Source organism: Ursus maritimus, unplaced genomic scaffold (assembly GCF_017311325.1).
Source record: "Ursus maritimus isolate PB19 unplaced genomic scaffold, ASM1731132v1 scaffold_23, whole genome shotgun sequence".
NCBI classification, from domain to species: Eukaryota; Metazoa; Chordata; class Mammalia; order Carnivora; family Ursidae; genus Ursus; species Ursus maritimus.
In genome coordinates, this window is record NW_024424786.1 from 20,034,902 (window position 1) to 20,048,470 (window position 13,569).

The 13,569-nt window shown below is 43.0% G+C and overlaps 2 protein-coding genes across 3 annotated transcripts in view; both read left to right on the forward strand.

Annotated features, from left to right (window-relative positions):
• Positions 1–2,157, forward strand: part of CAPRIN1 (cell cycle associated protein 1) — a 37,119-nt gene extending 34,962 nt beyond the window's left edge. Inside the window, exon 19 of the mRNA XM_040638939.1 lies at positions 319–2,157. Coding sequence (XP_040494873.1) covers positions 319–383 — 65 coding nt within the window. The 3' untranslated portion in view covers positions 384–2,157. The remainder of the gene's footprint in view (positions 1–318) is intronic.
• Positions 2,158–6,463: 4,306 nt separating this feature from the next.
• NAT10 (N-acetyltransferase 10) overlaps positions 6,464–13,569 on the forward strand; it is a 37,006-nt gene continuing 29,900 nt past the window's right edge. The window contains exons 1-4 of one of the 2 annotated variants that reach the window (XM_008686821.2): positions 6,464–6,666; positions 8,579–8,701; positions 9,046–9,137; positions 12,508–12,679. In XM_008686821.2, the coding sequence (XP_008685043.1) occupies positions 8,594–8,701; positions 9,046–9,137; positions 12,508–12,679 (372 nt within the window). In that variant the 5' untranslated portion in view covers positions 6,464–6,666; positions 8,579–8,593. Of the gene's footprint in view, positions 6,667–8,578; positions 8,702–9,045; positions 9,138–12,316; positions 12,680–13,569 lie in introns of those variants that run through there. The other variant, XM_040638938.1, reaches the window with a different exon arrangement.

The following is a 13,569-nucleotide window of genomic DNA, read 5'->3' on the forward strand; positions in this document are numbered from 1 at the left end:
TTCACTGCTGTATCTATTTCCAACGCCTGATGACAGTGCCTGGCACATAGTAGGCACTCAATAAATACTTGTTGAATGAATGAATGAATGAGTACTGGTGGAATACTCCATTAGCTCTGCTCTTCTTTTAGCTAGAGAACATGAGCAAATTTGCGCATGACAACTTCCAGGACAGGTGAACACTGAAGAATTGGCCTCTTAAACCTAATAATGTGGTGACAAGCTGCCCACATGCTTCTTGACTTCAGATGAAAATCTGCTTGAAGGCAAAGCAAATAATATTTGAAAGAAAAACCAAATGCCATTTTTGTCTTCTAGGTCGTGGAGGGCCCCCAAGACCCAACAGAGGGATGCCGCAAATGAACACTCAGCAAGTGAATTAATCTGATTCACAGGATTATGTTTAAACGCCAAAAACACACTGGCCAGTGTACCATAATATGTTACCAGAAGAGTTATTATCTATTTGTTCTCCCTTTCAGGAAACTTATTGTAAAGGGACTGTTTTCATCCCATAAAGACAGGACTACAATTGTCAGCTTTACATTACCTGGATATGGAAGGAAACTATTTTTATTCTGCATGTTCTGTCCTAAGCGTCATCTTGAGCCTTGCACATGATACTCAGATTCCTCACCCTTGCTTAGGAGTAAAACATAATACACTTTACAGGGTGATATCTCCGTAGTTATTTGAAGTGGCTTGGAAAAAGCAAGATTGACTTTTCAGATAAAATCTACAAATCAGCCTTAGAATTATTCAGTGGTAATTGACAAAACTAAAATATTTCCCTTCGAGGAGGAGTGGAGTGTGGTTTGGCAGAACAACTGCATTTCACAGCTTTTCCAGTTAAATTGGAGCACTGAACGTTTAGATGCATACCACATTATGCATGGGCCCTTAATATAAAAGGCTGGCTACCAGCTTTGACACAGCACTATTCATTCATCCTCTGGCCAAATGACTGTGGTTAAAAATACATGTAAATTGCTTTTTAACAGCTGATACTGTATAAGACAAAGCCAAAATGCAAAATTAGGCTTTGATTGGCACTTTTTGAAAAATATGCAACAAATATGGGATGTAATCTGGATGGCCGCTTCTGTACTTAATGTGAAGTATTTAGATACCTTTTTGAACACTTAACAGTTTCTTCGACAATGACTTTTGTAAGGATTGGTATATATATCATTCCTTATAATGTACATTGTCTGTCACTAATCCTCGGGTCTTGCTGTATTGTCGCCTAAATTGGTACAGGTACTGATGAAAATATCTAATGGATAATCATAACACTCTTGGTCACATGTTTTTCCTGCAGCCTGAGGGTTTTTAAAAGAAAAATATCAAATGCCTGCTGCTACCACCCTTTTAAATTGCTATCTTTTGCAAAGTACCAGTATGTGTTTTAGATTGATTTCCCTACTTTAGGGAAATGACAGACAGTAGTTTCAGTTCTGATGGTATAAGCAAAACAAATAAAACATGTTTATAAAAGTTGTATCTTGAAACACTGGTGTTCAACAGCTAGCAGCTTATGTGGTTCACCCCATGCATTGTTAGTGTTTCAAATTTTATGGTTATCTTCAGCAGCTATTTCTGTAGTAGTTGCATTTATCTTTTTGTCTAACCCTAATTGAATTATCTTTTTCTCATGGAGGCATTTATATTCAAAGTGGCGATTCCTTCACTTAGATGCATAGGGAGAGTCACACATTGGATGGAGATGACAGTTAGTAATTCATGTACTGTTGGAATTTGCGCTAGCAGTTTGAGCACTAGTTCTGTGTGCCTATGAACTTAATGCTGCTTGTCATATCCCACTTTGACTTCATGGAGAATTAATCCCATCTATTCAGCAAAGGCTACTAATACTAAGTGAATGGTATTTTCTGTGCAGAAATTGAATTTTGTTTTATTAGCCTTTAGCTATGGAATTTTTCCAGTAGGTGCTCAGTACTAAAGAAAAACAAAAAACAAGACACAAAACTATTCTCAAACATTCATTATTAGACAACTGGAGTTTTTGATGGTTTTGTAACCTACTAAAATGCATAGGTTGTTGAACATTCCACATTCAAAAGTTTTTTGTAGGGTGGTGGGGAAGGGGGGGTATCTTCAATGTTTATTTTAAAATAAAACAAGTTCTTGACTTTTCTCATGTGTGGTTGTGGTACATCATATTGGAAGGGTTATCTGTTTACTTTTGCAAATGAGTATTTCTTTTGCTAGCACCTCCCGTTGTGTGCTTTAAATGACATCTGCCTGGGATGTACCACAACCATATGTTAGCTGTATTTTATGGGGAATAGATAAAATATTCGTGGTTTACTGGGTAATCCCTAGATGTGTATGCTTACAATCCTATATATAAAACTAAATTTGCTATCTGTGTAGAAAATAATTTCATGACATTTAAAATTGAAGTAAATAAGTTCTTTATACAGTGATCTCCTCTATGAATCAGTTCAGAGATGGGATGGGGGAGAAATGCTTTCTAGGTTTCAAACTATGCATTAGTGTAGATGTTGTGAATGTGTAAGGTGTTAGTAGTTTTATTATTTCTATGTATGTTTTTAAAAGAATCATTTGTTCTTTTGGAAATATTATAATTTTTTTTTTTTGGCATTCTATCACAGTCTAAATGTTAAGTTTTTATGTCTCAATTCAGACTATATTTTTTAAAGGAGTGCCTCATTATGAGGCAGAGAACCTTTTAAAAAGAAGTCCCGTTATGATCTGCGTCTTGGTACTAAGTGTCCTGTATAATATGTGAATACTTGTCCTACCTGAAGAAGGCCTTTTGTTTGGTCAAATGCTTATTTTAGCAGAGTTGCAAGGAAATGACTGTCAACATGTGTCACTGTAGCTTCTTGGTATAGTAAGACTCCACATATAAGGTACTTTTTAAATGCACAATATGTCATCTCATGTGGATAATGAGACTTCTATTTTAAAGCTTTAAGGTAGAATGTCATTGATGACCTTGGTTAGACCAGTTTTATTTCTAGATCCTAATATCCCTAAAGAATATGGAAGAGTTTTTGCAATCACTGTATCTTGATATTAAAACATATATCCTTTAAACATTTTTAATCAGTTAGCTTCTACAGTTCTTTTGTCTCCTATATAAGCATCTCTGTTATGTGGGAGACTTCCACTTACAGGAGGCATGAGAATTTGTGTTTATTCTCAGAAGCCTCAGTAACTGAAGTGCTCTGTTGACAACCAGTTCATAAAATGTAGAAGGCAGTTGAGTAGTCACCCTCCTAAGTGTCTTAGGAAATTTGTACTGTTCATTATATTTCTGGTAATATACCTAATTAGGGGAATGAGATAGAGGTAAGCATGGAGTTCAGACCCTTCTTCATTTCATCTTTAAGTTCCCGAACTCTCTTCCTACTTGAGTTCTTACTAAACACTTTTAATTTTACTGGCTATAAATTATATTCAAAGAATCAGTATTGCCCTTGAGCTTATCCCTTCTGTAGCGTCATTGGGGAGGGAAACTATCAGGAAAATGAATGTAAATTGTTAAGGCTTATCTCTTTACCTTTTCCCATTCTGAGATCTATAAAAACACTGGAAAAGACTAGTGAATGTCCTAAATTACATTAGATTAAATATTAAAATCTGATTCCTTACTGTCCTTGAGTGAAGTCTGCATTAGTTGTGTATACTATCCAGCAAAGCTCTGAAGTGCTTACTTGTGAGAGGAGAGAAGGAAAAAGCTTTGAAGAAATCTCTCTGGTAGCCTTGTCTTCTGTGGAGACTAGACTACCACCTTCTTTCAGCCAGGATCTTAATACCTTAATTTAACAGCTTTTGCAAGGCCTAATCCAGTCTCATGCAGAAGACTGGCTCATTGAGTGTAGGCAGTTCAAGACCACTTGATCTAGTAAAGGCAGTTCTTAGTGTTGTATTTTTATTTGTAAATACTAGTTTTAAATACTGTGTTTATATTTGGGAGACACTGTATTAGGCCATTGAACTAAGGCTTCATTTGGCAGATCTGGGTGTCCTTTCCCAAGCATCATGGCAAGCAGTAAGCATTCAGTGGTGACAAAATCACTGTGGTTCCTGCTTTCACTGAACAGTCTAGTCAAAGGTAATGAGTGGTGACAAAAATGTAGCAAATGCCATGATGGAGCAACATGGTTGATGACAGACATAAAGGCCGTGTCTGAGTTATGACCTAGTCAAAATGATCAGGAAAGACTTTGGTGAAAGGGATAATTGAACTAAGACTTGACGGATGAGGAGTAATTAGGCAGAGAAGTGGAGAGAAGGGCATGTCCAAAGGTACAATCTCCCAGTGACTGAGAAGGCTATCTGCTCAAGTGGAAGGAGTATGGGTTTTAGTAGTTAGTGGCTGAAGAAACAGGTAAAGGGTATATAGATAGCTTCATAGTTACGTTCCATGTTATGTTTTATCTCTTTAACAGTTGGAAACTATAAAGGGTTTCTAAACTGTGTATGGGGACAGGGGTGGGTTAAAGGATGGTCACCTAATAAAATTGCCATGTAAAGAATACACAGTGCAGTGTTGAGAACAAGATGTATGGGGCAAGACATGTTTATTGGAGTAGCCCATGTGAGAAATGAATTACAACAAAGTGGAGGGCGGATTCTGTGTGTTTCCTGTCTCACTGGCCACTCAGTAATCAGTATCCTTTGCTGGGTAATCCACGCTTCAGTTGTGAGACGTTGATCTCTAGCTACAGTCTTCCCTAGGTTATCTCATCTAATTCCAGGACTTTGAATACAGTCACTCTCTCAGTCACTCCTAAATACTCCTAGGTCTCAGACTCCCCAAAACTCCAGTCCTAGTCAGTATCTCGATTTGAATGTCTTGAGTGTTCCAAATTAATCTCTTAACCTGCATTCATCCATTTGCTTAGGGCAAATACTTCAGCTGTCATTTTTTCCCCCTTTCATATGCTGTATCTAGTCCTTAAGCAACCTGCATGGTTCTACCTTGAAAATATGTTGTGAGTCATCTCGCACTTCTAACCACCACTACGCTGGCTTAGAGCAGGTAACTACCGTAGCTTACGATGGCTGGCTGCTGCTACTCCTGTCCTTCTGCAGCGATTTTTGCACAGCAGCCAAGAAAGCCTTTTCTAAGGGCAAGTCAGATTTTGTCACTTCCCAATTGCCCAAACTCCACTGGTTTTCCCATCACACCGGGAATTCTGAAGTTTGGCCCATGTGCGTTCATTATTTGGCCTAATTTCCTGCCATTTTGTTCTTGCTCATTGTAGTCTGGCTACATTGGCTACTTTGCCACCTTGCCAACATTTTTCCCATCTAGAAATCTATATGTTATAGCTTCAGTGTGGGAAGGCTTTTCACTCAAGTATTCTTAATGCTCATTCTTTCTAAATTCGGGTATTTGCTCCAGTATTATTACCTCAGGCCTTCCATGGCCGTCACTAAAACATATCCTTTGTCACTATCTACTTACTGAATAGTTTTTTCTTAATAGCACTTAAAACTTAGAATTATGCAAACTTCATGAGTGACAGGAACATTTTGGTCACTTTATCTGTTGTGTCTGGCATGTTGACATTTTTGTTGAGTGAATTAGAAAATGGTGGATATTGGACTACATGGGTGGTGCTGATTACATTAGAATTGGAATTTTCTTGATTTGGGGAAGGAGTTCAGTGGGGAAGGGAAGATAAGTTCGGCATCAGACATTTTGAATTCGAGGTGTCCGAAAAATGACAAGCAAGCAACTGGGATTTGTTTACTTGAGGGTCAACGATCTGGCCCAAAGACAAGAATGTATAAGAATATATGTGGTTCTTGTGCATGGGCGAATTTCGCCTGGGAGCTGGTGGGGGTGGGGGGGTGGAGGAAGAAAGGAGGTCAAGTAATTTTGCAAGAGCAGAGCCTCAGAGCTGGTATTTCAGAAGAGCGCCGTCATCTGATGGCCAGATAAGGCCTACAGGGAGCTTACAAAGTACCCATACTGGTGGGTAGAAACCATACTGAATTCTCGACAGGTCTACAGGATTTCTGCAGGTGTGGAGGGTCAAGTGAGATGAATCAAATAGGTCTGCTGGTCGAGTTTTCTCATTTTGTCACATTAAAGTGGGAAGTTATTTAATAAAAGAATCCGTAAAATTACGCACGGATCCCTGGAGTCTCGTTAAACTAAGCTAACACAACCCTGGACCACTTACATGTGCTGCCTCGGACCCATCTGGGAACCCGGGCTCGCCCCAGCACAGTGTCAGGAACTGGGGGGCGGACACCTGTATGCTTATTTTGCCCTCGGAAGCCAGGGTATTTTGAATCGGATGTGAGGCAAATCGCAACCGGCACCACAGCTACCGTGAGCAGAGGCTGAATCCCAAGGCCGCGCCAGGTATTTAGGCTGCAGCTCCGCCTCCCCGGCCTGTGACGTCATCACACGGAGACCTGGTTGAGGAAGGTCCCCGCACGCGCGTTACGCCGTGCCGTTAGTGCGCTTGCGTACACGCCTCTTTCTAGGGCCTGAGCGGGACGCGCGTCACGGAGTGAGGCCAACTCTGAGAGCGCGCGGTCAGGCATCCGCTAGGGGCAGCCCGCCGCTCCCTCCTGGCTGCTGGAGTAGTTCGGTTCCCCCACGTGCTTCCGCTTGGCTGCTGGCTGGGATCCGCTGGGCTCGGGGCGCAGGTACCCAACACGGGATGGCTTGGGGTGGGTGTCGAGGTCGGTGTTCATGTGTTTCTTGGGCCCAGAGGTGACCGGCTCGAGGATGAAGTCTCTGCATCTATGCCGATGCCCGGCCCTCTTCGACTGCCTTCCCGCACGGGCGCTCCTAGGTGATAGATTTTAATTCCCCGATTAGCGGCCACCCTCGGCGTGCTTCTCGAGCGCTCTCGGGGGGTTGCGTGGCTCGATCTCCACCTTCTGGGGACCTCTTGTTAGGGGTTGGAGTGAGGGGGTGGGTGACAACACTTTGGCTTTCCGCGGAGCTTACCCACAGTTCTTGGTATTGACGCGCTGGGCATTAAACTGAGGGGCTGGGCATTAAACCAAGTCCAAATCTTCCCACGCTTTGAACTGTTTGCCTCAGCTCCTCCTTTTATAGTCTTTGTTCAGCAGTCACATCCAGGACTTTGTTTTGTTAATGCCCCTAGAATGGTGACTGGCACATAGATGCTGTTTTGTTAGACCAGTAGATGAGTGAATGAAGAAAAGTCCTCTTTCTTTTCTCTCAGGTCCCTGTTTATCAAGTCTTCCGTGGCACCTCCAGCCCAGAGTAATCTCAGACCTTCATTCAGCCCACTGGCTGTACTATTATTTTTATATCTAATTGTCTGTCTTCAGACAGATCGCCCCTTATCTGTTTCACTTGAATATTTTCTCCAAGGAGAATGAAAACTTGAAGTCAGGGGCTTTATCTGGTATTGCTTCTGGGGCTCCCACAGTAACTAGGGCAAAACACGGTCTCTAATAATTAGTTATTGATTGATCAGTGTGTGGTTGGTTTGTGGCAGCAATCAACCGACAAGCTGGGCAGATTGGTGAGCTGTAAAGAGCTTAGGCTTTGGAGTCAGGCAGACTTGAGTGTGAATCCTATCTCTGTTACTTTTCTTCCTTGAGATACTTGAATTCTTTATACTTGCTCCTTTCCTTATGAAAAAGGAACCATTTATTTTAACAAAATGTTTGATATTAAGATAGAACTGCTAAAATCCATATTTGGATTGGAGATTAGAAGCATGGTTACCGCACAGTTAAGGCAATTAATGAACTTCATGTTTAGAATGCAGGAGGCCCTGGACTTTCTAGGTAACCTGTCATTCTTAGTCTTATGTTGTAGTAATATAATTGATAGTCCTGATGTTTCTTTGGTGTATTTATTCTGGTAGTGATGCAATATTGTATCATATATAGTCACAGTAACTTTTACGGTCTGTACAGGCTTCAGTATGGTTTTCCCTCCCTCGAGGAGACAATTGGGACACATTTCATCGCAGTAATATTCATTGATTTCCTTTTCCTGACTTTATTAGTAATGCATATGAATTTAAAAAAAAACCAGAATACCAAATAACAAAAAAACAAAATAAGAACCATCTGCAATCTCACTATTCAGAAATTATTACATTTTGGTGTTTTCTTCCAGGTTTGTTTTCCATGTATGTTATGTACATGCATTAAAAAAAAAAAAAGGTATCGTGCTTTATCCCGTGATGTCTATCTTCTCATAAGTATCTACATTCATATCCTTAGATAATTTCTGAAAGTTATTTTGAAAAAGTTTTCTTGAAAACTGCCTTATTCTATAAATATGCCATCATATATTTTAATCATTCTGTTTTTTGGAAAATTGTTTTCAGTTTTGAAAAAAACCTCTTTGATAGCTGAGGAAATATATTCTTCACCTCCCAAGGCTCGGTTTCCTAATTTTAAAAATGAAACGGACATGTTCCCTAGGGAGCAGTTGGAGGGTTAAGTAAAATGTTTCTTACAAATGCGCCTCTCACAGCCCCGGGCCCCACAGGAGGCCTCCAGCTAATGTTCCTCACCTAGAATCTGGTGTTCATGTCCAGTTGTGTTTCCTTTCTCTCTGTTTCAGGGGTAATCTTTCACCATGCATCGGAAGAAAGTAGATAACCGAATCCGGATTCTCATTGAAAATGGAGTCGCTGAACGGCAAAGGTCTTTGTTTGTTGTAGTCGGAGACCGGGGAAAGGATCAGGTAAGACCTGGTCATCACTTCCTGACTGACTTTGTATCTTATTCCACAGAGTCAACTTGTTATTGGGCCTCTGAGGTTTCAGCACATAGTAACCTTAAGGTCCCTTTGACTGGTCTTCTTTGAGTAAAATGCCTAGTGAGAACCTCAGCAGGGACTGAGCATGAGGTTAAGTGTGTGTGACCGGGCTTCTAGCCCCTGCCTAGGCCCTACTGGCTTTGTGACCTGGGGCACTTCCCTGTCCTGGCCTTCGGTTTACTTTCCGGATCTGTCAAGTCAGGTCTTGGGCCTGGCAGTCTCTGAGGTCTCTTTGGGCCCTGAGATTCTGTGACTTCTTCCTTTGGCAGGTGGTCATACTTCATCACATGTTGTCCAAAGCAACCGTGAAGGCTCGGCCTTCAGTGCTGTGGTGTTACAAGAAAGAGCTGGGGTTTAGCAGGTAAGTTTGGCCCTTACCACTTACAGTTCCTGCCCCTTACTTCAGTACCAGCCAGTGATTCCCTGACCTAGTTTTTCAGGGATCATTAGGGAGGTGCTACCTCTGAGGACACTTCCAGAGAGAGAAAATGATAGTGCTGATGTCCTTTCTTCATTCCTGACGATAACTTTCACATCCGTTCCATGCTCTGTAGAAGTCCCCAGCCCAGTTCCTTGCTTTCTGCCTGTGATTTTTCCTTTTACTTTTCCAGCTGATCAAGCCTATCTAATGCAAGTTCCTTCAGTTGCCTTTTCCCATCTCATATTTACTCTGCATTTTCAGTTTCTTTTTTTGCCTTTTGTTTCTGAGGAGAGTGTGCCTCATCCCATGTCCACTGCAAACCCTTTATCTACGCTGGATCTCTTCTCTCACTTCTTTCAGGACCTGCACCCTCTTTCCTCTGCCAGCCACTGCAATCCCCTTTGAAACTTGCTCCTTTTTCCTGTAAATGTGCTCAGCTCTCCAGTCTCAAAAAAAAAAAAAAAAAAAAAAGATTAGCTGCCTATCCAGTTTTATCTCTCAGGCCCTCATTTTCTCTCACGTTTATTGCCGTGAAACATAAGCCTTGTGTGATTCTAGCCACTCTCTTTGATAACTGGCTTTTGCTTCGATCGTTGTGACCAGATTGTGCTCTGGGAAGTCACTGAGAGCCCGACATCTCACGCAGCAGCTGTTCTCCCTCCTCTCAGAGCTCTTTCTCCACCGGTTGGTTCACTGTTGTGTTTGACAGTTGGCCCTCCTTTTATTTTTTGAAGCTGCGGTGGTCAAGATATCTAGTTGTAAATAGCAGACCTTAGCCACAAACACACTTAGGCCCAAAGGGAGTTTCTTGAAGTATAGGAGATACTTACGCGGATGAGATTTCAGCGCTGCCTCGGCTGATACAGAGCCGGAGTGCTAATGCTCCCCGTTCTTAGTCTCAGCTCTTATCGTTGGCTCTGTTCTTCCCCACCACAGCTCCGCTTTCTGTGTTCTTTTGTCCCCATGGCAGAAGTAGCTGTTGAGGTCCAGCAATGTTGGACATCAGTCTTTCTCCCCAAATTCCTGTGGAGAGATGCCCATCCTTGGGCCTGAGGAGGTGGGGTCAGTCCATCTAGCGGAGACCTGGTAGTTCCGCCCATAATTTTGTGTATGGAGGAGTTTGGAGTGTCGAGTCCTGTTCCTCGGCAGATAACCCACTTTGTGATATGTCAGAAGTGCACTCCTGGGGCGCCTGGGTGGCACAGCGGTTAAGCATCTGCCTTTGGCTCAGGGCGTGATCCCGGCGTTATGGGATCGAGCCCCACATCAGGCTCCTCGGCTATGAGCCTGCTTCTTCCTCTCCCACTCCCCCTGCTTGTGTTCCCTCTCTTGCTGACTGTCTCTATCTCTGTCAAATAAATAAATAAAATCTAAGAAAAAAAAAAAAGAAGTACACTCCTACCTTGGCCTCTATGATGCTTTCTCAGACTGCCTTCCTGAGCAGTGCTCTTTTTCTTGATCTTATTTCCTGCCCTCTGCCTAGCTTGCGTGTGCTTTTCTGTCCTTGAGCCTCTCCTCTGTGCTCTATTCCCAAATGTGTTTGTCTCTGGCATTGACTCTGAACCGGAATTTCAGCTCTGGCTGCTCTGTGTGGTGGGTACTCCCGGCCTTGGTCCTGCTGCCTCCTCTGCCCAGTGTGCCACGTCTGCCTCTCTGGCATCACCTTTTGGGGCCTGCCTCGTTCCCCAAACTTTCCCCAAACCCTGTAGTCACACCTCGGGGTGCCTCCACCCTCCTCACTCCCTTCCGTCTTCCAGTGTTGGTCACTCTCTGTTTTCCCTCCCCGGCAAGATGCTCATTTGCACCCTGGTCTTGTTTTATTTCCAGGTGGTAAGTTCATTTAGTTAGGAGGCCTCACCTGCTTATCTTTATATTTTCATATTTTCAGATGATCTGGCGTGTTTGTGGTAGGTGCTCAGATAATATTTGTTGAGTTGAATGCATTGTTTAAGTTTTTTAATTGTACTTAGTTCCAAACGCTAAATTTGATTAGTTAGCATCCTTTGGTCTTCGAGAGACTTGATTCTGCCTAAAAGAAACTAGGTTTTGAGTAAATTGTCTTGCTTTTGAAAAAAACATATAAATGCATTCTTGTAAGAAATACGAAAAATACAGACATCACAAAGGTGGAAATAAGAGCATTTATAATCTCAGTGCGTAGGCATAGTTAGCATTTAGCTGTCACTGTGTGTCATTATAAATCATAATAGGTATTTTGCTGTATGTATTCTTTCGTAATTGGGCAGGTAAGCATTTTTAATACAGATTGAGGATAAGCTCTCTTGCCTGTCAGCAGAATGGTGAGTTTCTGGGGCTTGTGAGTGTTACTGCCGTGCAGTTGGTAACTCAGACAGGTGCAGAATTAGGCAGTTCATAGTATTCGGGGCAGATTTGCCCTTCCTATTTAACCCCTCTGACTTCACTTGTAAGAATCTCTTCTTTGCCTCTTGTAGCCCTCCCAACCCTGTCTTGAGGTGACAGAGCCCCAGATTAGCTGATGCTTATAAGTCATGGGCTAAGGCACAATCCCTAAGTGACAGTGACAGTAACCTTGCCCAACTGCCTCTTTCACAGATGAAGAAATATGGGCCCAGAGGGAGGGCCTTTGTTCTAGCTATTCAGTTAGAGAACTGTGGTAACATTTCGATCAGTTATAAGCCTCAGTTCTGGAGCTTTCCTGTTTTTCTCTCATTCTGTAGAAGAAAGTTAAATGACAGTTGGATAGTCAGGGTTTTTAAGACAAAAGAAAAGTTCAGGATTCCTGAGAACTATCCAGATCCCATTCCAACCCTTATATCTTCTGTCTGTATTAAGTCAGAGCTGCCCTTGAGGACTTGATCCCACAGTCTGGGGAAGGAAGTAGATGAATTCATTTATGCAGAATGAATAAACTGCCTGTGGTCACCCTGCCTTTCTCAGGTCTTCTGGGGAACGGTACCACGTAGTGGAATCATGGGCTTGAGACTAAGGAATGAGGTCACCAAGGTTGATTTCAAACTCTGGTCTAGCCAAATGTGAGGTTTAGATCCTTCCGTTACCCTTCTTTTGAAGTTAAGTGTTTACAGAAGGTACCAGGGCAGCATAGCAGGGTCCCCACACAGACTTACCCCTGGCTCCCTCCGAAGCCCATCCTCAACCTCTCTACTCTTTCCTTCACCTTTAAAGGGAGGGGTTAGCACTACAGTTGCGGAGTTTCCTTCTAGCTCTGAGGGTCTGGGTGGGTGATCATTGGCCTGTCCCCTGCTGCCACCCTTTTAGCCTCGCTGGTTTACTGGCCCTCCTGGGGTGTGTATGGGGGGGTTGATTGCAGTCACCGGAAGAAAAGGATGCGACAGCTCCAGAAAAAAATAAAGAATGGGACATTGAACATAAAGCAAGATGACCCCTTCGAACTGTTCGTGGCGGCCACAAACATTCGCTACTGCTACTACAATGAAACCCACAAGATCCTGGGCAACACCTTCGGCATGTGCGTCCTCCAGGTGGGTGGCTGCCCCGGCTTGTGCCTGAAGCCTGAGCACGGAGGGCTCCCCGCAAGAACAGGCAGACCGTCAGGAGAGAGTCCCCTGTACCACCTCCCCTGAGCGTTGTCAGTGGAACACTTGGCCACTTCCCAAAGCAAACTTGGTAACTCACCGCATATAAAAATAAACTTTTCCACTGAGAGCCACACTTATCTCGAGATACCAGAGCTGACACACATGCTCCATCACAGCCGCTTCTAAGCAGCTGAAGGTGAGAAAGAAAGTGCTGTGAGCTTCAAGCAGCCCCCTGTCCCCAGATCCTTGCTGGAACTAGCTGAAGCCTTTGGTGAGCAGTGGGGCCTGTTTTAACCGACAGGGTGCACGCAGGCTTTCTCTCCAGAGTGCTTGATCGGCATAACCACCACGGACACCCTCCATCCCTCTTTGTAGTCCTTAAAATCCTCTTACTTTTCCCCCCACAGAGAACTACCTGGTGCCTTTTTCACTGGTCTTATTCTGCCAGTCAAGTGAATAGACTAAATTTCACATTTTTCTTTGTTTTGGGCTCTGGCGGTCTGTTTTATCTTTTGATTCCTGACATTCGTGACCCCCACATACCCCGAAAAAGAACACGTATAAGCTCAAATCCCCAATTTTGGTATGTGTTTATTATGTGCATTCACTACTATGATTAAGTAAGTACATCATAAAGCGTACCTTACAAAATGTAAATTAAGAAATGAGGGAAAAAATCATGAATTGGAAGTTTTTATTTTTTTCTACTTTCCAGTGGGTTGTCCCATACTGCTGGCTTGCATCCCACCTTGGAGACACGAAGAGAGCATTTTGCCTCTTCTTGCCCAGCTGATTGGTAGGGAGCGTTCCTAGGCCGCCTCTGTTACCAGGGA